Source organism: Oncorhynchus kisutch, linkage group LG13, assembly GCF_002021735.2.
Source record: "Oncorhynchus kisutch isolate 150728-3 linkage group LG13, Okis_V2, whole genome shotgun sequence".
NCBI classification, from domain to species: Eukaryota; Metazoa; Chordata; class Actinopteri; order Salmoniformes; family Salmonidae; genus Oncorhynchus; species Oncorhynchus kisutch.
Genome location: NC_034186.2, coordinates 3,787,964 through 3,813,175, shown reverse-complemented (window position 1 = coordinate 3,813,175; position 25,212 = coordinate 3,787,964). Strand labels below are relative to the sequence as shown.

Genomic DNA, 25,212 nt, shown 5'->3' with positions numbered 1-25,212 from the left:
GTTGGTTGATTGGTTGGTTGACTGGATTGGTTGATTGATTTCCCTGCAGGTACCTGGGCCTGCAGGTGGGAATGTGATATTTACAGTCATGCTATAAACTAGCTCTAACCCTCCTGCCTTATCGTATCTCTGCAGGTACCTGGGCCTGCAGGTGGGCTTCAAGGTGATGGGGATCTTCCTGCTTGGGGTGGTGGGCTGGAAGGTCCTGAGGACCAGGGAGTACAGCCTGGAGAAGAGGCCTGATGGACCACTCTGATCTGGGATACGACTGACCTCCTGGCTCCCTACTCCGTCCTCTCTCCCGTCTCACTTTAAAGAGTAGTCTCAGGTCCACTACTGTTCCTTTCAACAGTCTGCTGAGGTGTTCTGTCTGAATGTGCTCTCATTTACCCACCTGATCCACCTAACCTGTCTCGCATGAGAGAAGTGACTCACCTATCAACTGCCAGTGGGCAAAGTCCACTATGCCTTTCAACAATAGAATGTTTCAACGGTCTGCTTAAAGTATTCTCAAACCCAGCTGATCCTCCTGTTAGTAACCTCAGCACTGTTCTCAAACCCAGCTGATCCTCCTGTTAGAGTAGCCTCAGCACTGTTCTCAAACCCAGCTGATCCTCCTGTTAGTAACCTCAGCACTGTTCTCAAACCCAGCTGATCCTCCTGTTAGAGTAGCCTCAGCACTGTTCTCAAAACCAGCTGATCCTCCTGTTAGTAACCTCAGCACTGTTCTCAAACCCAGCTGATCCTCCTGTTAGTAACCTCAGCACTGTTCTCAAACCCAGCTGATCCTCCTGTTAGTAACCTCAGCACTGTTCTCAAACCCAGCTGATCCTCCTGTTAGTAACCTCAGCACTGTTCTCAAACCCAGCTGATCCTCCTGTTAGTAACCTCAGCACTGTTCTCAAACCCAGCTGATCCTCCTGTTAGTAACCTCAGCACTGTTCTCAAACCCAGCTGATCCTCCTGTTAGTAACCTCAGCACTGTTCTCAAACCCAGCTGATCCTCCTGTTAGTAACCTCAGCACTGTTCTCAAACCCAGCTGATCCTCCTGTTAGTAACCTCAGCACTGTTCTCAAACCCAGCTGATCCTCCTGTTAGTAACCTCAGCACTGTTCTCAAACCCAGCTGATCCTCCTGTTAGAGTAGCCTCAGCACTGTTCTCAAACCCAGCTGATCCTCCTGTTAGTAACCTCAGCACTGTTCTCAAACCCAGCTGATCCTCCTGTTAGTAACCTCAGCACTGTTCTCAAACCCAGCTGATCCTCCTGTTAGTAACCTCAGCACTGTTCTCAAACCCAGCTGATCCTCCTGTTAGTAACCTCAGCACTGTTCTCAAACCCAGCTGATCCTCCTGTTAGTAACCTCAGCACTGTTCTCAAACCCAGCTGATCCTCCTGTTAGTAACCGCAGCACTGAAGGACACTCCAGCTCTGGTAAGGATACTATAACCCTCATACAGGACACTATAGCTCCACTTCGACTATCCTACACAATCCCTACACGGGGAAGGTGGGTAAATATCCCCACACCGGGAAAGGGGGTCAGTATCCCTCCATGGGGAAGGGGGTCAGTATCCCTCCATGGGGAAGGGGGTCAGTATCCCTCCATGGGGAAGGGGGTCAGTATCCCTACATGGGGAGGGGGGTCAGTGTTCCTACATGGGAAAGGGGGTCAGTATCCCTCCACGGGGAAGGGGGTCAGTATCCCTCCATGGGGAAGGGGGTCAGTATCCCTCCGTGGGGAAGGGGGTCAGTATCCCTACATGGGGAAGGGGGTCAGTATCCCTACATGGGGAAGGGGGTCAGTATCCCTACATGGGGAAGGGGGTCAGTATTCCTACATGGGGAAGGGGGTCCGTATCCCTACATGGGGAAGGGGGTCAGTATTCCTACATGGGGAAGGGGGTCAGTATCCCTACATGGGGAAGGGGGTCAGTATCCCTACACGGGGAAGGGGGTCAGTAGGAAGGGGGGTCAGTCGCAGTGAAAGGTGTTGATTTTAGATAATTTTGAAGGACGAAACGTAGTCTTTGGGTGCACATTGAAAACTGTACACTTGCTGTTATCCCAGGGATGTTGTTCATTCAGGTTTCTAGTTGCAGTAGACAACAAAGTTAAAGCTAGCTTAATATTTAAGTTTGTCTTTAACACAGAGGCATTTTGGTGAGTGACATTATAGAGACTTTGAGTTTTTGTTTGAGATGTTTTAAAAACATATTTTTTTTTACACAGAATAGTAATTTTATATGATCAATATCTCATCAGCTTTAATCACAATAATATACTATGCATCAAATATCAATTGCACTGTTTAAATAATTGTTATCTTGTTGAAATAAAATGCCAATACAATATGGTTAGTTTTGGATAATCTTAGTTTGCCTTTATATGCAGCAATAAATACTTGTAACTTCTGTAAATAATAACATGTTTTGTTTACATTGTCTACTTGTTATATTGTGTTGGAAAAGTTAAGAATGGGAGAAAAAGGGATTGTCTGTCTGTGTGTCTGTGTGTCTGTCTGTGTGTCTGTCTGTGTGTCTGTAATCATCATGGGTCACTCAAGTACTAGAGAGGGAGCCAGAGGTAAAGGATGAGGTTTGAAGATGAGTTTGCCTTATGGTCTAACTAATCTAAAATGTAGCGCACAAGAGTTTAAATAAAATAAAAAAAAGTGGAAAGCTTCCCTTTACTTCCGTTTCGCATGACGTCATGTGCCAGAGCAGGAAGGGAGACAAACAGAGCGAGAAGAGAGCAACCCGCGCATGCGCAGATTGCCGTTGAAGCGGACAGGAGGCGATCCAGTCAGTAGCGCTTCCATCGCGGAGAGAGCAGATTGAACGGGTTGAGGCGTCGCTTTTCAGTTTCACATCCATCATCAGCACCACAACCCCCGGACCACTGGGGAACAAGCGTTTAATTCTCCTGCTCTTTTACAAATTCTCCCCAAAAACATGTCTGTGGGTAGTGACTTTGGGAACCCTTTAAGGAAATTCAAACTGGTCTTTCTGGGGGAGCAAAGCGGTAAGTCATTCAGAATCGTCGGGAGAAGTTCTGTTCCGGTTGGGGATGACATTAAGCTGACTGTATGCACCTGCTTGGTGTTCACTGTTATACGTTAAGTTTAAAGGATCTCTTGATCTATAGGCTTCCTGTACACGTTTCTCTTAGTAACAACATATTCTATGGGAAAATGTCAAGCAAGTGTTTGTTATTTGTTTATCTGTTGAAAGTAGTTCAGACGACAACCCCAGTATAAAGTGTTTATTATGTCCGTCTGTGGCTTTAATTGTTAGGCCGATTTTTTGTTTGCTTATACTTTACGCACAACAGGGGCAAAACAGTATGATTTATTTTGCAGTCCAGTGTCACAACAATTCACGTTTTATAACGCTAATATAATTGTAGCTTGTCACCGATATGTAGGCTACAATTCAAATGATCTCAAATGGGTGGTGTTTATGCGATGATATTGTCTCAAACGCGAGTGCTGTGGTTTAAAAGAGATAAGTGAATTAATTAATTATTCTGTGTATGGCTGAGACACACCCAGGTTGCCAGTGTCTGTCGGTGGGAAAACTTGTGTAGCTGCAGTCTCTCTGCCACTGTATTCTCTCTCTCTTTCTCTCTCTCTCTCTCTCTCTCTCTCTCTCTCTCTCTCTCTCTACCTCCAGACGATGACTAAGTCATTTGATAATTTGCATAGTGAAGTGCGCTGGAAAATGTGGTCTAGTATCAAATATATGATCCCAATGAAGGGTTATTATGAATAGATAGACTGATGACCAACTTATCCCTGGCTTATCTTGGCTCAGTTTGTCCCTAAAGGCTCCACTACTCCACACCATTTTATGAGACTTGTTTCATCTCTTCATGTAGGTTCATTGGGTGTGTGGAGAAGTCAAGAGGTTTGTTTTCAGAGAGAGACAGAGGGAGAGGAGGGGGGTTGGAGAGAAATGGAGAGGGAGGGAGAGAAAGAGATCAAATCAAAATCAGATACAATTTTATTGGTCATATACACGTTTAACAGATGTTATTGCGAATGTAGCGAAATGCTTGATGGAGATGGAAAGGGAGGGAGTGAGAAGGATGGAGAGGGAGGGAGAGAGAGAAGGAATGAGAGAGAAGGATGGAGAGGGCGGGAGAGAGAAGGATGGAGAGGGAGGGAGGGAGAGAGAAGGATGGAGATGGAGGGAGAGAGAATGATGGAGGGAGGGAGGGAGAAAGAGAGGGAGAGAGAAAGCTGGAGGGAGGGAGGGAGAAAGAGAGGGAGAGAGAAAGCTGGAGGGAGGGAGAGAGAAGGATGGAGAGGGAGGGAGAGAGAAGGAGAGAGAAGGATGGAGAGGCAGGGAGAGATAGGAGGGAGAGGGAGGGAGAGAGAAGGATGGAGATGGAGGGAGAGAGAAGGATGGAGGGAGGGAGGGAGGGAGAAAGAGAGGGAGAGAGAAGGATGGAGGGAGGGAGAGAGAAGGATGGAGAGGGAGGGAGGGAGAGAGAAGGAAGGAGAGGGAGTGAGAGAGAAGGATGGAGAGGGAGGGAGAGAGAAGGATGGAGAGGGAGGGAGAGAGAAGGAAGGAGAGGAAGTGAGAGAGAAGGATGGAGAGGGAGTGAGAGAGAAGGATGGAGAGGGAGGGAGAGAGAGAAGGATGAGAGGGAGGGGGGGAGAGAGAAGAATGGAGAGGGAGGGAGAGAAGGATGGAGACGGAGGGAGAGAAGGATGGAGAGGGAGGGAGTGAGAGAGAAGGATGGAGAGGGAGGGAGTGAGAGAGAAGGATGGAGAGGGAGGGAGAGAGAAGGATGGAGAGGGAGGGAGTGAGAGAGAAGGATGGAGAGGGAGGGAGAGAAGGATGGAGACGGAGGGAGAGAAGGATGGAGAGGGAGGGAGTGAGTGAGAAGGATGGAGAGGGAGGGAGAGAGAGGGATGGGGAGGAAGAGAGAGAGAGAAGGATGGAGAGGGAGGGAGAGAGAAGGATGGAGAGGGAGGGAGAGAGAAGGATGGAGAGGGAGAGAGAGAAGGATGGAGAGGGAGAGAGAGAGAAGGATGGAGAGGGAGGGAGAGAGAAGGAGAGGGAGGGAGAGAGAGGGAGAGAGAGAAGGATGGACAGGGAGGGAGTGAGAAGGATGGAGAGGGAGGGGGAGAGAGGGATGGAGAGGAAGGGAGAGAGAGAAGGATGGAGAGGGAGGGAGAGAGAGAAGGAGAGAGAAGGATGGAGAGGGAGAGAGAGAAGGATGGAGAGGGAGGGAGAGAGAGAAGGATGGAGAGAGAGAGGGATGGAGAGGGAGGGAGAGAGAGAAGGATGGAGAGGGAGGGAGAGAGAGAAGGATGGAGAGGAAGGGAGAGAGAAGGATGAGAGGGAGGGAGGGTGAGAGAAGGATGGAGAGGGAGAGATAGACAGATGTGGACAGAAGATTCAGTGGGGTCTTAAATGATTGACCCCCTTGATAAAGATGAGAAATAATGACTGTAAATAATACGTTATTCAAATAGTGAGCTATATTGTATGCTCGAAACATTTGGGAAGTTATATTTTTTTATACTAATACAATCGCTCAGAGAAAGAGATTTTACTTCTGTAAAAGGTAGGGGTCAAAATGATGGACACCCTTAAAGATTATTATAAATTAAGTAGTCAAAAGTTTAGTATTTGGTCCCATATTCATAGCATGCAATGTCTACATCAAGCTTGTGACTCTGCAAACTTGTTTGATGCATTTGCAGTTTGTTTTGGTTGTTTCAGATTATTATGGGCCCAATAGAAATGAATGGTAAATCATGTGTAGAGTCATTTTGGAGTCACTTTTATTGTTTTTGGGCTAAACTGTCCTGGTTCTTGGTAAAGTTCATGATGCCGTTGAACATAACAGTCAAAATCATGAGGTAAACGACAGTAAAACAGAGCAGATTCACTTTGGATCCAGTCTCCTTCCTAGCAGACAGACAGTATCTAGTTTGCATCCAGTCTCCTTCCTAGCAGACAGACAGTATCTAGTTTGGGTCCAGTCTCCTTCCTAGCAGACAGACTTAATCTAGTTTGGATCCAGTCTCCTTTCTAGCAGACAGACAGTATCTAGTTTGGATCCAGTCTCCTTCCTAGCAGACAGACTTAATCTAGTTTGGATCCAGTCTCCTTCCTAGCAGACAGACAGTATCTAGTTTGGGTCCAGTCTCCTTCCTAGCAGACAGACTGTATCTAGTTTGGATCCAGTCTCCTCCCTAGCAGACAGACAGTATCTAGTTTGGATCCAGTCTCCTTCCTAGCAGACAGACTTAATCTAGTTTGGATCCAGTCTCCTTTCTAGCAGACATACAGTATCTAGTTTGGATCCAGTCTCCTTCCTAGCAGACAGACTTAATCTAGTTTGGGTCCAGTCTCCTTCCTAGCAGACAGACAGTATCTAGTTTGGGTCCAGTCTCCTTTCTAGCAGACAGACAGTATCTAGTTTGGGTCCAGTCTCCTTCCTAGCAGACAGACAGTATCTAGTTTGGATCCAGTCTCCTTCCTAGCAGACAGACAGTATCTAGTTTGGGTCCAGTCCCCTTTCTAGCAGACAGACAGTATCTCATTTGGATCCAGTCTCCTTCCTAGCAGACAGACATTATCTAGTTTGGGTCCAGTCTCCTTCCTAGCAGACAGACAGTATCTAGTTTGGGTCCAGTCTCCTTTCTAACAGACAGACAGTATCTAGTTTGGGTCCAGTCTCCTTTCTAGCAGACAGACAGTATCTCGTTTGGATCCAGTCTCCTTCCTAGCAGACAGACAGTATCTAGTTTGGGTCCAGTCTCCTTCCTAGCAGACAGACAGTATCTAGTTTGGGTCCAGTCTCCTTTCTAGCAGACAGACAGTATCTAGTTTGGGTCCAGTCTCCTTCCTAGCAGACAGACAGTATCTAGTTTGGATCCAGTCTCCTTCCTAGCAGACAGACAGTATCTAGTTTGGATCCAGTCTCCTTCCTAGCAGACAGACTTAATCTAGTTTGGATCCAGTCTCCTTCCTAGCAGACAGACTTAATCTAGTTTGGATCCAGTCCCCTTCCTAGCAGACAGACAGTATCTAGTTTGGATCCAGTCTCCTCCCTAGCAGACAGACAGTATCTAGTTTGGATCCAGTCTCCTTCCTAGCAGACAGACATGGTCTAATTTGGATCCAGACTCCTTCCTAGCAGACAGACCGTGTCTAGTTTGGATCCAGTCTCCTTCCTAGCAGACAGACAGTATCTAGCTTGGATCCAGTCTCCTTCCTAGCAGACAGACAGAGTCTAGTTTAGGGCCATTTCAAGTGTTCAGGCTGCTGAGCTGAACTTGTGGAGACGAGGGGGTCCTGACTGGGAGACTCATTTGAAATAAAGCCTGCAGTGGAGGTGAGAGGTGGGGGTCCTGACTGGGGCCGGTCTGGTGGAGAGCCTTGTGTTATCATGTTGTGCAGAGCTACAGCCCAGTGCAGCCCAGACCCTATGGGGGAGGGAGTCTGTTTCTTAGACACAGCTACGGTATGTTGCCAAATGGGACCCGGTGCCTTTTTATAGTGCTTTCCTATAGGGCCCATAGTGACACAGCCCTAGTATATCCACATCCTTTCCTGTTGACCAGGGCCCATAGTGACACAGCCCTAGTATATCCACATCCTTTCCTGTTGACCAGGGCCCATAGTGACACAGCCCTAGTATATCCACATCCTTTCCTGTTGACCAGGGCCCATAGTGACACAGCCCTAGTATATCCACATCCTTTCCTGTTGACCAGGGCCCATAGTGACACAGCCCTAGTATATCCACATCCTTTCCTGTTGACCAGGGCCCATAGTGACACAGGCCTAGTATATCCACGTCCTTTCCTGTTGACCAGGGCCCATAGTGACACAGCCCTAGTATATCCACATCCTTTCCTGTTGACCAGGGCCCATAGTGACATAGCCCTAGTATATCCACATCCTTTCCTGTTGACCAGGGCCCATAGTGACACAGCCCTAGTATATCCACATCCTTTCCTGTTGACCAGGGCCCATAGTGACACAGCCCTAGTATATCCACATCCTTTCCTGTTGACCAGGGCCCATAGTGACACAGCCCTAGTATATCCACATCCTTTCCTGTTGACCAGGGCCCATAGTGACACAGCCCTAGTATATCCACATCCTTTCCTGTTGACCAGGGCCCATAGTGACACAGCCCTAGTATATCCACATCATTTATTAATGTAAAGGACAGATCGACCAATCGACCATCATTTATTAATGTAAAGTACAGATCGACCAATCGACCATCATTTATTAATGTAAAGTACAGATCGACCAATCGACCATCATTTATTAATGTAAAGGACCGATCGACCATCATTTATTAATGTAAAGGACCGATCGACCATCATTTATTAATGTAAAGGACAGATCGACCATCATTTATTAATTTAAAGGACAGCTCGACCATCGTTATTTAATGTAAAGGACAGATCGGCCAATCGACCATCATTTATTAATGTAAAGGACAGATCGACCATCATTTATTAATGTAAAGGACAGATCGACCATCATTTATTAATGTAAAGTACAGATCGACCAATCGACCATCATTTATTAATGTAAAGGACCGATCGACCATCATTTATTAATGTAAAGGACAGATCGACCATCATTTATTAATGTAAAGGACAGATCGACCATCATTTATTAATGTAAAGGACCGATCGACCATCATTTATTAATGTAAAGGACAGATCGACCATCATTTATTAATGTAAAGGACAGCTCGACCATCGTTATTTAATGTAAAGGACAGCTCGACCATCGTTATTTAATGTAAAGGACAGATCGGCCAATCGACCATCATTTATTAATGTAAAGGACAGATCGACCATCATTTATTAATGTAAAGGACCGATCGACCATCATTTATTAATGTAAAGGACCGATCGACCATCATTTATTAATGTAAAGGACAGATCGACCATCATTTATTAATGTAAAGGACAGATCGACCATCATTTATTAACGTAGAGGACTAAAGTATATCAGGAGAGTTGTGAGCGCAGGGGCTGAAAAAGCTGTGGAGAGCATGGCAGCATATAACACTTGGTTTAGTGGACGGTTAATGCATCCACCCAGCTGACTGAAGAACTCAGTGGACGGTTAATGCATCCACCCAGCTGACTGAAGAACTCAGTGGACGGTTAATGCATCCACCCAGCTGACTGAAGAACTCAGTGGACGGTTAATGCATCCACCCAGCTGACTGAAGAACTCAGTGGACGGTTAATGCATCCACCCAGCTGACTGAAGAACTCAGTGGACGGTTAATGCATCCACCCAGCTGACTGAAGAACTCAGTGGAAATGATGGCGGAGGGTCTTTATGAAGTGTTGAGGCCTAAATGGTCTGAGCTAAGACAGTAAAAGTACGCTATGAAAAGAGATAGAAACTGCGTCTCCAGTAGAAATCCCACGATCGCGCTTGTAGGCGATGTCATAGTGACGTTGGCGAACTAAAGAAGCCATCGGTCGTCAGTGCAGGCCGAGAATTCAAAAGGCACTCCTTCGATATATAAAGTTGTTTTTGACAAAAGTGAGAAGGTGTCAGTTTGTCACTTTCACGAGGTTGGAGTAATAACAAGTTCAACTACTTTAAGACATTGGATCGAATCTAGATTGTTCCTTTAGATTTAGCAAAAATGAACAACTAAGGAATCATTTTGAATCATCTCTCTCATTGACTTCTCAAACCCCATATCCCGGTCTGGTCTGCTTGGTCTGTTTTTTTTTTTCAAGCGTTCCCAGATGTCTTGCGATGTTGCTCCTCTGGGTTTAGAAACTCTTTGGTCATCCATGTAGCGTCTCAGAGTAAAGAGTGCTAATCTAGGATCAGGTCCCTCCTCTTATTCAGTATGATTTAAAAGGGAAAACTGTTCCTAGATCAGCAGTCAGCAGGGACTGTGCACACAGAAACAGACGATCACAAAGATGCTTTCCGTCTGTTTACCTTCTGATCTGAAACTTCTGTCATTTGTGTTATTTTGTTTACGCAAGGAGTTTGAATTCTGAGAATGTGTCCGTACTTTGAGCGTATTGAGTAATGCAGCCCGCATGTATAATTTATCTCCGTCTGAAGAGTGAAATCAAACATGGATGTTCTGGTGGTGAAGAAGAAGATGAACATCAGTGGCAGGTGGGTTGTGGGTAGTGGGTAGTGGGTGGTAGCACCTTTCATGCAGGAAGAATGTTAAATGAGTTGTCAGAGAGGAAGCTTCTCTTCCTGACTGACTAGTTATAGCGGCCTTCTCTTCTCCTCTACCTTGCTGCCTGGGCAGTGTTGTACAGACCCGGGTTCAAATACTATTGGAAATCATTTAAAATGCAGTATCTGTTTGTCATTCAAAGGATTTGAAAGATTTCACATAGTATTTGAACCCAGGGCTAGTGCTGTGCGGAGGATGGCGAAGCTCTAACTTCTCTGGCTGGTGAAAGCTGAGGAGGGTTTTCAGCTTGCGGATCAGCTGTTTCTTAAAGTCTGTTTTCGGCTCAACCCACCCCCGCTTATTGCGGAAGTGTGCGTCTTTTGCCAACTCTCAGAGCCCCCAGAAAAATTCTAAAGGGTCATTGTTGGATTATCCTGCTAACCCTCTGCCTGTACTCCCTTCCTCATAGGGGTTTAGCCATGGGCAGGTTAATGAGGTATCAGTAAGTACTACAGTCTGTATACACGTCACAAATGGCACCCTTTTCCCTATATAGTGCACTACTTTAGACCAGGACCCTATGGTACCCTATTCCCTATATAGTGCACTACTTTAGACCAGGACCCTATGGTACCCTATTCCCTATATAGTGCACTACTTTTGTCCAGTTCCCAGAATCAAAAGTAGTGCACTATAAAGGGAATTGTCCCACTCTTAGAGAGCCTTTTTATGTCTCCATTTTGTTTAGGTCAGGGTGTGATGTGGGGGGGAATTCTATGTTCTGGCCGGGGTAGGGTTCTCAATCAGCTGTCTATCGTTGTCTCTGATTGGTTAGGTCAGGGTGTGATGTGGGGGGGGGGAATTCTATGTTTTGTTTTCTATGTTTCTTTATTTCTATGTTCTGGCCGGGGTAGGGTTCTCAATCAGCTGTCTATCGTTGTCTCTGATTGGGAATCATACTTAGGTAGCCCTTTTTCCCCCCTCTTTTCAGTGTGGGTAGTTGTCTTTGTTAGGGGCAAAAAAGCCCTTGTAGCTTCACGGTCGTTTTTTATTTTTTTTATTTTTATTTGCCGACATTTTACTAATAAAAGAAAATGTACGCTCACCACGCTGCACCTTGGTCTTCCTTGAACGACGTCCATGACAGGAAAAGCATGCCATTTGGGATGCAGACACAGGACTTGTAGTGTGATATCCAAAATCCAATTGTTGTGAGGTAATCAATCCCATTTTGCTCGGTTGGTTTCACCTTAAACAAACAGATGGGAATACGTTTGATAGAAGCGCCGGCATCTCTGTCTCTAAAACAAGGTTGCGCTCACTGAACCCAAATAAAGTGTCAAATGGCAGCATTTGATATACATTCGCCGGCCAGTTTATTAGGTACACCTTCATGAAAATGGATCGCTCCTACAGTCAGTGAGTCACTTGACCGTGGCTTGCTATATAAAGCAGGCAGACAGGCATTGAGGGGTTCAGTTAGAATGGGCCAAACGAATGGCCTACGCAACTTTGAGCGTGATATGATGGTGAGATAGATAAAAGACATCAGCTCAGTCCTGTGGGCGACAACAGCTTATTGATGAGAGGTCGAAGGAGAATGGCAAAAATCGTGTAAGCTAACAGGCGAGCCACGAGCAGACAAATAACAGCGCAGTACAACAGTGGTGTGCAGAATGGCATCTCGGAACGCACAATTTGTCGATCCTTGTCACTGATTGGCTATTACAGCAGACGACCACACCGGGTTCCACTCCTATCAGCTAAAAACAAGAAGAAGAGGCTCCAGTAGACACAACAACACTGAACTATTGAGGAGTAGAAAAACATTGCCTGGAACATGACCGCGAGTTCAGTTTACTTTAGTACTTGGGAGTAAATATAAATATACTGTACTTATAAAAATCAGATAACCAGTCAGTATCTGGTGTGACCACCATTTGCCTCATGAAAACCAGTCAGTATCTGGTGTGACCACCATTTACCTCATGAAAACCAGTCAGTATCTGGTGTGACCACCATTTGCCTCATGAAAACCAGTCAGTATCTGGTGTGACCACCATTTACCTCATGAAAACCAGTCAGTATCTGGTGTGACCACCATTTACCTCATGAAAACCAGTCAGTATCTGGTGTGACCACCATTTACCTCATGAAAACCAGTCAGTATCTGGTGTGACCACCATTTGCCTCATGAAAACCAGTCAGTATCTGGTGTGACCACCATTTGCCTCATGAAAACCAGTCAGTATCTGGTGTGACCACCATTTACCTCATGAAAACCAGTCAGTATCTGGTGTGACCACCATTTGCCTCATGAAAACCAGTCAGTATCTGGTGTGACCACCATTTACCTCATGAAAACCAGTCAGTATCTGGTGTGACCACCATTTACCTCATGAAAACCAGTCAGTATCTGGTGACCACCATTTACCTCATGAAAACCAGTCAGTATCTGGTGTGACCACCATTTACCTCATGAAAACCAGTCAGTATCTGGTGTGACCACCATTTACCTCATGAAAACCTGTCAGTATCTGGTGTGACCACCATTTACGTCATGAAAACCAGTCAGTATCTGGTGTGACCACCATTTACCTCATGAAAACCAGTCAGTATCTGGTGTGACCACCATTTACCTCATGAAAACCAGTCAGTATCTGGTGTGACCACCATTTACCTCATGAAAACCTGTCAGTATCTGGTGTGACCACCATTTACCTCATGAAAACCAGTCAGTATCTGGTGTGACCACCATTTACCTCATGAAAACCAGTCAGTATCTGGTGTGACCACCATTTACCTCATGAAAACCAGTCAGTATCTGGTGTGACCACCATTTACCTCATGAAAACCATTCAGTATCTGGTGTGACCCCCATTTACCTCATGAAAACCAGTCAGTATCTGGTGTGACCACCATTTACCTCATGAAAACCAGTCAGTATCTGGTGTGACCACCATTTACCTCATGAAAACCAGTCAGTGTCTGGTGTGACCACCATTTACCTCATGAAAACCAGTCAGTATCTGGTGTGACGACCATTTGCCTCATGAAAACCAGTCAGTGTCTGGTGTGACCACCATTTGCCTCATGCAGCGTGACACATCTCTTTCACATAGAGTTGATCAGGATGTTGATTGTGGCCTGTGGAATGTCCCACTCCTCTTCAACGGCTGTGTGAAGTTGCTGGATATTGGTGGGATATTGGCAGAAACTGGAACACGCTGTCGTACACGTCGATCCAGAGCATCCCAAACATGCTCAATGGGTGACATGTCTGGTGCGTATGCAGGTCATGGAAGAACTGGGACATTTTCATCTTCCAGGAATTGTGTACAGATCCTTCCGACATGGGGCTGTGCATTATCATGCTGAAACAGGAAGTGATGGCGGGGGTTGGATGGTATGAAAATGGACTTGAGGATCTCGTCACTGTATCTTTGTGCATTCAAATTGCCATTGATAAAATGAAATTGTTTTCGTTGTCTGTAGCTTATGCCTGCCCACATCATAACCCCACCTCCACCATGGGGCACTCTGTTCACAACGTTGACATCAGCAAACCGCTCGCCAACACACAACGCCATACACGCTGCCATCTGCCCGGTACAGTTGAAACTGGGATTAACCCGTGAAGAACACACTTCTCCAACGTGCCAGTGGCCATTGAAGGTGAGTATTTGCCCACTGAAGTCGGTTAAAACACCGAACTGCAGTCTGGTCAAGACCCTGGTGAGGACGAGGAGCACACAGATGAGCTTCCTTGAGACGGTTTCTGACAGTTTGTGCAGAAATCTCCACATCTCAGTTGTGCAAATCAACAGTTTCATCAGCTGTCTGGGTGGCTGGTCTGAGATGATCCCACAGGTGAAGAAGCCAGATGTGGAGGTCCTGGGCTGGTGTGGTTACATGTGGTCTGTGGTTGAGGAGGTCCTGGGCTGGTGTGGTTACACGTGGTCTGTGGTTGAGGAGGTCCTGGGCTGGTGTGGTTACACGTGGTCTGTGGTTGTGGAGGTCCTGGGCTGGTGTGGTTACATGTGGTCTGTGGTTGTGGAGGTCCTGGGCTGGTGTGGTTACATGTGGTCTGTGGTTGTGGAGGTCCAGGGCTGGTGTGGTTACATGTGATCTGTGGTTGTGGAGGTCCTGGGCTGGTGTGGTTACACGTTGTCTGTGGTTGAGGAGGTCCTGGGCTGGTGTGGTTACACGTTGTCTGTGGTTGAGGAGGTCCTGGGCTGGTGTGGCTACACGTGGTCTGTGGTTGAGGAGGTCCTGGGCTGGTGTGGTTACACGTGGTCTGTGGTTGAGGAGGTCCTGGGCTGGTGTGGTTACACATGGTCTGTGGTTGAGGAGGTCCTGGGCTGGTGTGGTGACATGTGGTCTGTGGTTGTGGAGGTCCTGGACTGGTGTGGTTACACATGGTCTGTGGTTGAGGAGGTCCTGGGCTGGTGTGGTTACATGTGGTCTGTGGTTGTGGAGGTCCTGGGCTGGTGTGGTTACACGTGGTCTGTGGCTGTGGAGGTCCTGGGCTGGCGTGGGTACACGTGGTCTGTGGTTGTGAGGCCAGTTGGATGTACTGCCAAATTCTCCAAAATGACATTGGAGGCGGCTTATGGTAGAGAAAAGAACAGAGCAGCACACAGTGTTTTTGATTGGTTCTCCTGTCCTTCACGTGTAAAACAGTGTTTTTGATTGGTTCTCCTGTCCTTCACGTCTAACACAGTGTTTTTGATTGGTTCTCCTGTCCTTCACGTCTAACACAGTGTTTTTGATTGGTTCTCCTGTCCTTCACGTCTAACACAGTGTTTTTGATTGGTTCTCCTGTCCTTCACATCTAACACAGTGTTTTTAACTGGTTCTCCTGTCCTTCACATCTAACCATGTTTTTGATTGGTTCTCCTGTCCTTCACATCTATAACAGTGTTTTCGATTGGTTCTCTAGTCTTTATGCTTATTGGATGGATGGTGGCTATTCCCAGGCCTTCTGATACTGTTGAAGATGAAGCACAGACTATTGGACAGTCAGCACGGGGATAAACAGAGATACCAGATCTTATAGGATCTGCCCAGACTTAGGGACTGAGAGACTGATAGAATGTCCATACTGAGTTGACAGGGGCTTTGTGTGTGTGTGTGTGTGTGTGTGTGTGTGTGTGTGTGTGTGTGTGTGTGTGTGTGTGTGTGTGTGTACCTGTGAGTCCGTTGTCAGCTTGGACAGCTTTAAGTCAATCTGTCAGTCCAGGTTGGATTCCTCCCTTCTCTATCTTGTTATTGACACGTCTAGAGAAAACTGGGCAGTCTTTTTTTCATTTCACGTTATTGCATGGCTGTCCAGGCCCAGTGAGCATCGAGCAGCTTCTCGGATGGATTGGGGGAAGCACATCCCTGGTAGCTTTGATCTGTTATTGATTACCTCAGACTCCCTGTAATGGAGAATAAGCCATAAGTCCCTATTCCCTGTTTAGTGAATTACTTTTGATCAGCTGTCTAAGGTACTGCATCTCAGTGCAAGAGGCGTCACTACAGTCCCTGGTTTGAATCCAGTCTGTATCACATCTGACTCTGATTGGGAGTCCTATAGGGTGGCACACAATTGGCCCAGCATCGTCCAGGTTTGGCCACGGGGTAGGCTGTCAAATCAAATCAAATCTAAGCTTATTTGTCACGTGTGCCGAATACAACAGGTGTAGTAGACCTTACAGTGAAATGCTGAATACAACAGGTGTAGTAGACCTTACAGTGAAATGCTGAATACAACAGGTGTAGTAGACCTCACAGTGAAATGCTGAATACAACAGGTGTAGTAGACCTTACAGTGAAATGCTGAATACAACAGGTGTAGTAGACCTTACAGTGAAATGCTGAATACAACAGGTGTAGTAGACCTTACAGTGAAATGCTGAATACAACAGGTGTAGTAGACTTTACAGTGAAATGCCGAATACAACAGGTGTAATAGACCTCACAGTGAAATGCTGAATACAACAGGTGTAGTAGACCTTACAGTGAAATGCTGAATACAACAGGTGTAGTAGACCTTACAGTGAAATGCTGAATACAACAGGTGTAGTAGACCTTACAGTGAAATGCAGAATACAACAGGTGTAATAGACCTCACAGTGAAATGCTGAATACAACAGGTGTAGTAGACCTTACAGTGAAATGCTGAATACAACAGGTGTAGTAGACCTTACAGTGAAATGCTGAATACAACAGGTGTAGTAGACCTTACAGTGAAATGCTGAATACAACAGGTGTAGTAGACCTTACAGTGAAATGCTGAATACAACAGGTGTAGTAGACCTCACAGTGAAATGCTGAATACAACAGGTGTAGTAGACCTCACAGTGAAATGCTTACTTACAGGCTCTAACCAATAGTGCAAAAAAGGTGTTAGGTGAACAATAGGTAAAGAAATAAAACAACAGTAAAAAGAGGCTCTATACAGTAGAGAGGTTATATACAGTAGAGAGGCTATATACAGTAGAGAGGTTATATACAGTAGAGGGGCTATATACAGTAGAGAGGCTATATACAGTAGAGAGGCTATATACAGTAGAGAGGCTATATACAGTAGAGAGGCTATATACAGTAGAGAGGCTATATACAGTAGAGAGGCTATATACAGTAGAGAGGCTATATACAGTAGTGAGGCTATATACAGTAGAGAGGCTATATACAGTAGAGAGGCTATATACAGTAGAGAGGCTATATACAGTAGAGGGGCTATATACAGTAGAGAGGCTATATACAGTAGAGAGGCTATATACAGTAGAGAGGCTATATACAGTAGAGAGGCTATATACAGTAGAGAGGCTATATACAGTAGAGGGGCTATATACAGTAGAGAGGCTATATACAGTAGAGAGGCTATATACAGTAGAGAGGCTATATACAGTAGAGGGGCTATATACAGTAGAGAGGCTATATACAGTAGAGAGGCTATATACAGTAGAGGGGCTATATACAGTAGAGAGGCTATATACAGTAGAGGCTATATACAGTAGAGAGGCTATATACAGTAGAGAGGCTATATACAGTAGAGAGGTTATATACAGTAGAGAGGCTATATACAGTAGAGAGGCTATATACAGTAGAGAGGCTATATACAGTAGAGAGGCTCTATACAGTAGAGAGGCTCTATACAGTAGAGAGGCTATATACAGTAGAGAGGCTATATACAGTAGAGAGGTTATATACAGTAGAGAGGTTATATACAGTAGAGAGGCTATATACAGTAGAGAGGTTATATACAGTAGAGAGGTTATATACAGTAGAGAGGTTATATACAGTAGAGAGGCTATATACAGTAGAGAGGTTATATACAGTAGAGAGGTTATATACAGTAGAGAGGTTATATACAGTAGAGAGGTTATATACAGTAGAGAGGCTATATACAGTAGAGAGGCTATATACAGTAGAGGTTATATACAGTAGAGAGGCTATATACAGTAGAGAGGTTATATACAGTAGAGAGGTTATATACAGTAGAGAGGTTATATACAGTAGAGAGGCTATATACAGTAGAGAGGTTATATACAGTAGAGGCTATATACAGTAGAGAGGCTATATACAGTAGAGAGGTTATATACAGTAGAGAGGCTATATACAGTAGAGAGGTTATATACAGTAGAGGCTATATACAGTAGAGAGGCTATATACAGTAGAGAGGTTATATACAGTAGAGAGGCTATATACAGTAGAGAGGTTATATACAGTAGAGGCTATATACAGTAGAGAGGCTATATACAGTAGAGAGGCTATATACAGTAGAGAGGCTATATACAGTAGAGAGGCTATATACAGTAGAGAGGTTATATACAGTAGAGGGGCTATATACAGTAGAGAGGCTATATACAGTAGAGAGGCTATATACAGTAGAGGGGCTATATACAGTAGAGAGGCTATATACAGTAGAGAGGTTATATACAGTAGAGAGGCTATATACAGTAGAGAGGCTATATACAGTAGAGAGGTTATATACAATAGAGAGGTTATATACAGTAGAGAGGCTATATACAGTAGAGAGGCTATATACAGTAGAGAGGCTATATACAGTAGAGAGGTTATATACAGTAGAGAGGCTATATACAGTAGAGAGGTTATATACAGTAGAGAGGCTATATACAGTAGAGAGGCTATATACAGTAGAGAGGCTATATACAGTAGAGGGGCTATATACAGTAGAGAGGCTATATACAGTAGAGAGGTTATATACAGTAGAGAGGTTATATACAGTAGAGAGGCTATATACAGTAGAGAGGCTATATACAGTAGAGAGGTTATATACAGTAGAGAGGTTATATACAGTAGAGGCTATATACAGTAGAGAGGTTATATACAGTAGAGAGGCTATATACAGTAGAGAGGCTATATACAGTAGAGAGGCTATATACAGTAGAGAGGCTACATACAGTAGAGAGGCTATATACAGTAGAGAGGCTATATACAGTAGAGAGGCTATATACAGTAGAGAGGCTATATACAGTAGAGAGGCTATATACAGTAGAGAGGCTATATACAGTAGGGAGGCTATATACAGTAGAGAGGCTATATACAGTAGTGAGGTTATATACAGTAGAGAGGCTATATACAGTAGCGAGGCTATAAAAGTATCGAGGCTACATACAGACACCGGTTAGTCAGACTGATTGAGGTAGTATGTACATGAATGTATACTTAAAGTGGCTATGCATATATATAAACAGAGAGTAGCAGCAGTGTAAAGAGGGGTTGGTAGGTGGCGGGACACAATGCAGATAGCCCGGTTAGCCAATGTGGGGGGGGCTCTGGTTGGTCGGCCCAGTTGAGGTATTATGTACATGAATGTATACTTAAAGTGACTATGCATATATAATAAACAGAGAGTAGCAGCAGTGTAAAAGAGGGCTTGGGGGGGGCACACAATGCAAATAGTGCGGGTAGCCATTTGATTGTAAATTGTAAATAAGAATTTGTTCTTAACTGACTTGCCTAGTTAAATAAAGGTTAAATTAAAAAAAAGTGCACTAAATTGGGAATAGGGTGCCATTTGCGATGTTCTCCAACACACTTCCAACAGGGAAAGTAGAGAGCGATTGCTAATCTCTCTCTTTAATGAGTTCTGTTCTAGGTTTGGTCGTTATAACACATATACACAGTGTACCGGGGTTTTCTGAAAAACCACCAGTATGATTTTCTACACAGTAAAAAAAAAGGTTTAGGTGCCCTAAAGCTTGGGAGGTGCATGTTACGCCGATGCTTATAATTAGAAGTTAGCTATCTAAGATGTGGCATATGACATTCAGCTTAGGACTCCAGCTAGGCTTGGACCGTATTCAGATTGTTATCCCTTCATACCAACCTTGTACTGGGATATTGGTAATAACGGCACTGAACACAACAGGTACTGTTTTCAAACCTGACTGAGGCTCCAACATAATCCAAAGTTTAGCAATGCTAACAATCACATGTAAAATCCCATAGAGAATGCTAAATAAATGCTAACGAGCGTATTGCGAACATTTTATACAGTCTCTGACCTAAAACTATACAATAAACTCACGAACAAAACAAATATTCGACAGCAATGCTTCTCTGCTGTTACCAAGCCAACCTTGATTTTGGAAGAAGCTTAGCTATATCACTAACTAGCTACTAAATTAGCAAACCAAATGCACAACTGCAGAGCGTTTTTGTGGACAGTTAACTTAATAGTTATAAGATATCTAGCTGGTAAACATTTTAGTTGTGAATTCCGTACTGTAACTAGATCACCTGGCGTGTGCTGCACAACAATGAGAGACTCACACGGCTCCGGTCTCTCGTCGTTGCGTACTTGTAAACAAACATCATGTGACTGGGGAGTACTGGTTAGCTTCATAATGAAACACTGTGGCAGGTGAGATGAAGAACGCCATCTTCATCTTCTAACGTATTGCACAAGTTGACTGCAGGTATTTACTTAAAACGCATCTACGTAAATTCAAATGTATAATTTTTCTTCTTCTAAGAAATAGTTTCAACTCAATTGAATTGTCCAATGGCATTTTCCAAATACCTCGGTGTATGTTATATAGGGTATTCCCGCACAAGCTTCGCTCCAGTTATGCATTTGGTTTGATAACTTGCTAGCTAAGCGGCTAGATGGCAAGATTAAGGTTAAAGCAGACAGACACAATCCCTGCTGGATCAACTTACTTTTATAACATAGCGTGCAGACGAAATTCTTTTGGTGCTTTTGTGTGTGTGTGTGTGTGTGTGGGGGGGGGGGGTAGCGGGAATAGCGCCCCTTGTGTGCACTGACGGTAATACCGTATACCCCTGTATGGTACTGGAAACGGTATGAAGGTATGAACATCTACGGTTTCTGTGTCCCACCCCCGCGGGACGGTTAATGTAACGTAAGCTAATGTGATTAGCATGAGGTTGTAAGTAACAAAAACATTTCCCAGGACATAGACATATCTGATATGGGCAGAAAGCTCACATTCATGTTAATCTAACTGCACTGTCCAATGCACAGTAGCTATTACAGTGAAATAATACCATGCTATTGTTTGAGGAGAGTGCACAATTATGAACTTGATTAGGCACCAATTAGGCACATTTGGGCAGTCTTGATGAACATTTTTGAACATAAATGCAATGGTTCATTGGATCAGTCTAACATTTTGCACATACACTGCTGCCATCTAGTGGAGAAAATCTAAATTGCGCCTGGGCTGGAATAATACATTATGGCCTTTCTCTTGCATTTCAAAGATGATGGTGCTTCTACACCTGCATTGCTTGCTGTTTGGGGTTTTAGGCTGGGTTTCTGTACAGCACTTTGAGATATCAGCTGATGTACGAAGGGCTATATAAATAAATTTGATTTGATTTGATTTGATGGTACACTTTTTAATTAAAAAAAATATTTTACCAGATCTAATGTGTTATATTCTCCTAAATTAATTTCACATTTCCACGAACTTCAAAAGTGTTTCCCTTCAAATGGTATCAAGAATATGCATATCCTTGCTTCAGGTCCTGAGCTACAGGCAGTTAGATTTGGGTATGTCATTTTAGGCCCTGAGCTACAGGCAGTTAGATTTGGGTATGTCATTTTAGGTCCTGAGCTACAGGCAGTTAGATTTGGGTATGTCATTTTAGGTCCTGAGCTACAGGCAGTTAGATTTGGGTATGTCATTTTAGGTCCTGAGCTACAGGCAGTTAGATTTGGGTATGTCATTTTAGGTCCTGAGCTACAGGCAGTTAGATTTGGGTCCTGAGCTACAGGCAGTTAGATTTGGGTATGTCATTTTAGGAGAAAATGGAAGGGAAAAAATGGTCCGATCCTTAAGAGGCTATTAAGGCATCCCCCTGCACCTCTGGTTAAATGCAGAAGACACATCGCAGTTGAAATAATTCCCTTGTCCTATTCTGTTCTTTTTTGACATGTGTGGTTCAGTCTGGGTCCTAAGTGGTTTTTAATGTAAATGCTTTGAATGAATGTCGAATGGGTGGGATGGGAGAATGTCTGCATCCCAAATTACACCCTAGGAGAGGAGGAGAGAGAAGAGATGGGGAGGGGAGAGGAGAGAAGAGATGGGGAGGGGAGGAGAGGGAGGGGAGGGGAGAGAAGATATGGGGAGGGGAGGGGAAAAGAGGAGAGGAAAGAAGAGATGGGGAGAGAAGAGATGAGGAGAGAAGAGATGGAGAGGAGGGGAGGGGGGAGGGGAGAGGAGAGATGGGGAGGGGAGAGGAGAGATGTAGGGGAGAGAAGGGATGGGGAGTGGAGAGAAGAGATGAGGAGGGGAGGGGAGGGGAGGGGAGGGGAGGGAACCCTGCTACTGCTCTAGAGGAAAGCTGTCTGTCACTCAGCCCAGCGTGAGACGTAGCAGGACTCCCTCAGTATTTACTATTCCCTCAGCTGTGTGTGTGTGAGTGTGTGTGTGTGTGTGTGTGTGTGTGTGTGTGTGTGTGTGTGTACTTCCCTGGGCTCTGCAGATGAGCCCTATTCACAGAGCTGCTTGACCTTGCAGTCTCTCCAGCTTAGTCTGCTCTTCCCTGGGCTCCTACACCCTTCACCCCAGAACCCCTCCAACCTCCAGCCTTCCACCCCTCCTCTCTCCACTACACCCTCCTTTTATTTATTTCATTTTATTTAACCATTATTTTACCAGGTAAGTTGACTGAGAACACATTCTCATTTACATCAACGACATGGGGGTGCCTCCACCCCTCCACCCCTCTACCCCTGACACCCATCGTTAAAGTCACGGCCCTTGCAGAGCAAGGGAACCACTACTTCAAGGTATCAAAGCAAGTGACATCACCGATTGAAACGCTAGTAGCACGCACCCGCAAACTAGCTAGCCATTTCACATCGGTTACGCATAAATCCTCCCTCCTTTATTGTCAACAGATAGATGAGTTATTTACAAACCAAAAATCTGAATGTACGTGCCCATTTAAACCACTGTAAATCCATTCAACAGTGGCCTATCAACTTGAAACTCATCTCTATCATGGACATCCCTTAGATGAACCTCATTGAATGTGGTATTGATATTTCAAAAAACTACGAAACCGTTAACAACTCATTCTTTCATCTTCTCCTCAAACTATTAACAACTACTTATTTTATCTTGTCCTCATGAACCATATGTCAGATTCACTCCATATTTTGTATTCCAACTAATGATTTGCACATGAAGAGAGTTCCTACATGATAGAGTGCTTGCTTTATTATCTAACTGATCTTGTGTCTTTTCTATCATCCTGTGAACCCCGTTCATTGCTCCTCACAGCTATATTTTAGTCCTATTATACACATGCAGCTTAATCAGAGGCACAGAGAGGCTGTGTCCCAAATGGCACCCTATTCTCTATATTGTGTTCTGCTGTTGACCAGATAGGGACACACGCAGAGACAGGTGGGGTCTCTACATCTGGTCTAGTGTCCGCTCCCTAATTACAGGGTATCTATACGTTAATGAAGTCGTTGCCTTTCTTTCTGTGGCACTTCAAACAGGCTGAGGAGGTGTTCTGCGGGGGGCTAGCATTACAATGCTACGGCAGGGGTTAGCATTATTGGCGGAGGTTAACGTCATGAGGCCCAATTAAATCAAGGAAAGGAACATCTGCTACCAGGATAATACATACAGTTGAAGTTGGAAGTTTAAAAACACTTAGTTTGGAGTCATTAAAACTCGTTTCTCAATCACTCCATACATTTCCATAAACTATAGTTTTGGCAAGTCGGTTAGAACATCTACTTTGTGTATGACACAAGTACTTTTTCCTACAATTGTTTACAGACAGATTATTTCACTTATAATTCACTGTATCACAATTCCAGTGGGTCAGAAGTTCACACACACTAAGTTGACTGTGCCTTTAAACAGCTTGGAAAATTACAGAAAATTATGTCATGGCTTTAGAAGCTTCTGATAGGCTAATTGACATCATTTGAGTCAATTGGAGGTGTATCTGTGGATGTATTTCAAGGCCTACTTTCAAACTCAATGCCTCTTTGCTTGACATCATGGGAAAATCAAAAGAAATCAGCCAAGATCTCAGACAAAAAATTGTAGACCTCCATAAGTCTGGTTCGTCCTTGGGAGCAATTTCCAAACACCTGAAGGTACACCTGACTCAGTTACACCAGCTCTGTCAGGAGGAATGGGCCAAAATTCACCCAACTTATTGTGGGAAGCTTGTAGAAGGCTACCCGAAACGTTTGACCCAAGTTAAACAATTTAAAGGCAATGCTACTAAATACTAATTGAGTGAATGTAAACTTCTGACCCACTGGGGATGTGATGACAGAAATAAAAGCTGACATAAATCTACTATTATTCTGACATTTCACATTCTTAAAATAAAGTGGTGATCTAACTGACATAAGGCAGGGAATTTTTACTAGGATTAAATGTCAGAAATGGTGAAAAACTGAGTTTAAATGTACTTGGCTAAGATGTATGTAAACCTCCGACTTCAACTGTATGTGTTTGACTCAGGGTGTGAATCTATGTGTTTGACTCAGTGTGTGTGAATCTATGTGTTTGACTCAGTGTGTGTGAATCTGTGTGTTTGACTCAGTGTGTGAATCTATGTGTTTGACTCAGTGTGTGTGAATCTATGTGTTTGACTCAGTGTGTGTGAATCTATGTGTTTGACTCAGTGTGTGAATCTATGTGTTTGACTCAGTGTGTGTGAATCTGTGTGTTTGACTCAGTGCGTGTAATGAAAGCCTGCTGATCGTGCTCGGCCTACATCGTTCCAACACCTACAGGGCTCTCGCTGTGTAAAACTGTTTCATCTTGACATTTGGTTCAGATCAATACAACTTCTTCTTCAGGGCCTGAAACATATTGATCCACATTAATGTCTAATTCATGTGGAGACGTGATTTTTCCTCCATCTGACTGAGGCCCCTTTTCTATGCAGTGTCGTCACATTCAGTTGTGAGGCACACAACCTCGGTTCCAACCAGCTGACTTGGGGATCTGAAGCAGAATGGGAGACCTGCTGATTGGCCTGAAAGCAGGAAAGTAATCTGCATGTATGCTAATGAGTCTCCCCTGTGGTAGCTTATAACGTCTGTCTAAACTGGGCATTGTTTTGTCGGGTACTCTTAAGTAAGGCGTAATCACACCTTCGGATAATGACCGAGCTGCCTGCTGACACATCTGCTTCTGTAACAAGACTGTATTTGTAATGATCTAGGTTAAGAATGAACCTTGATTGAAATCCTTCTGTGTGGGTTTAGTTTGTTCCTTTTTTCATTCGCATCCATAATCAGATTTCAAAACAAATGTCCCTGGGAGAACCTAATAATCCTTATTCTACAGTATATTTATTATCAAATCTAGTCTTGTCACTCTCCAGTCCACCTGTCCCTCAGAGTAGCTAATTATCTCTGTATCACATAATTACAGACAGGCAGCACTGAACACTACTGCATGATATGACAACAGCAAAGCTGTGAATCCTATTGTTATTCTTAGATGTAATTTTTTTTAAATCGTTGACACGGTCAAATAACTGAAGCATGTATTGGCAACCCTCCCCCCCCCCCCC

At 44.4% G+C, this 25,212-nt stretch overlaps 2 protein-coding genes across 2 annotated transcripts in view; both read left to right on the top strand.

Annotated features, from left to right (window-relative positions):
- Positions 1 to 256, top strand: part of LOC116376733 (solute carrier organic anion transporter family member 2A1) — a 62,862-nt gene extending 62,606 nt beyond the window's left edge. Inside the window, exon 14 of the mRNA XM_031838182.1 lies at positions 136 to 256. Coding sequence (XP_031694042.1) covers positions 136 to 256 — 121 coding nt within the window. The remainder of the gene's footprint in view (positions 1 to 135) is intronic.
- Positions 257 to 2,764: 2,508 nt separating this feature from the next.
- LOC109883970 (ras-related protein Rab-6B) overlaps positions 2,765 to 25,212 on the top strand; it is a 157,666-nt gene continuing 135,218 nt past the window's right edge. The window contains exon 1 of the mRNA XM_031838181.1: positions 2,765 to 3,024. Coding sequence (XP_031694041.1) covers positions 2,955 to 3,024 — 70 coding nt within the window. The 5' untranslated portion in view covers positions 2,765 to 2,954. The remainder of the gene's footprint in view (positions 3,025 to 25,212) is intronic.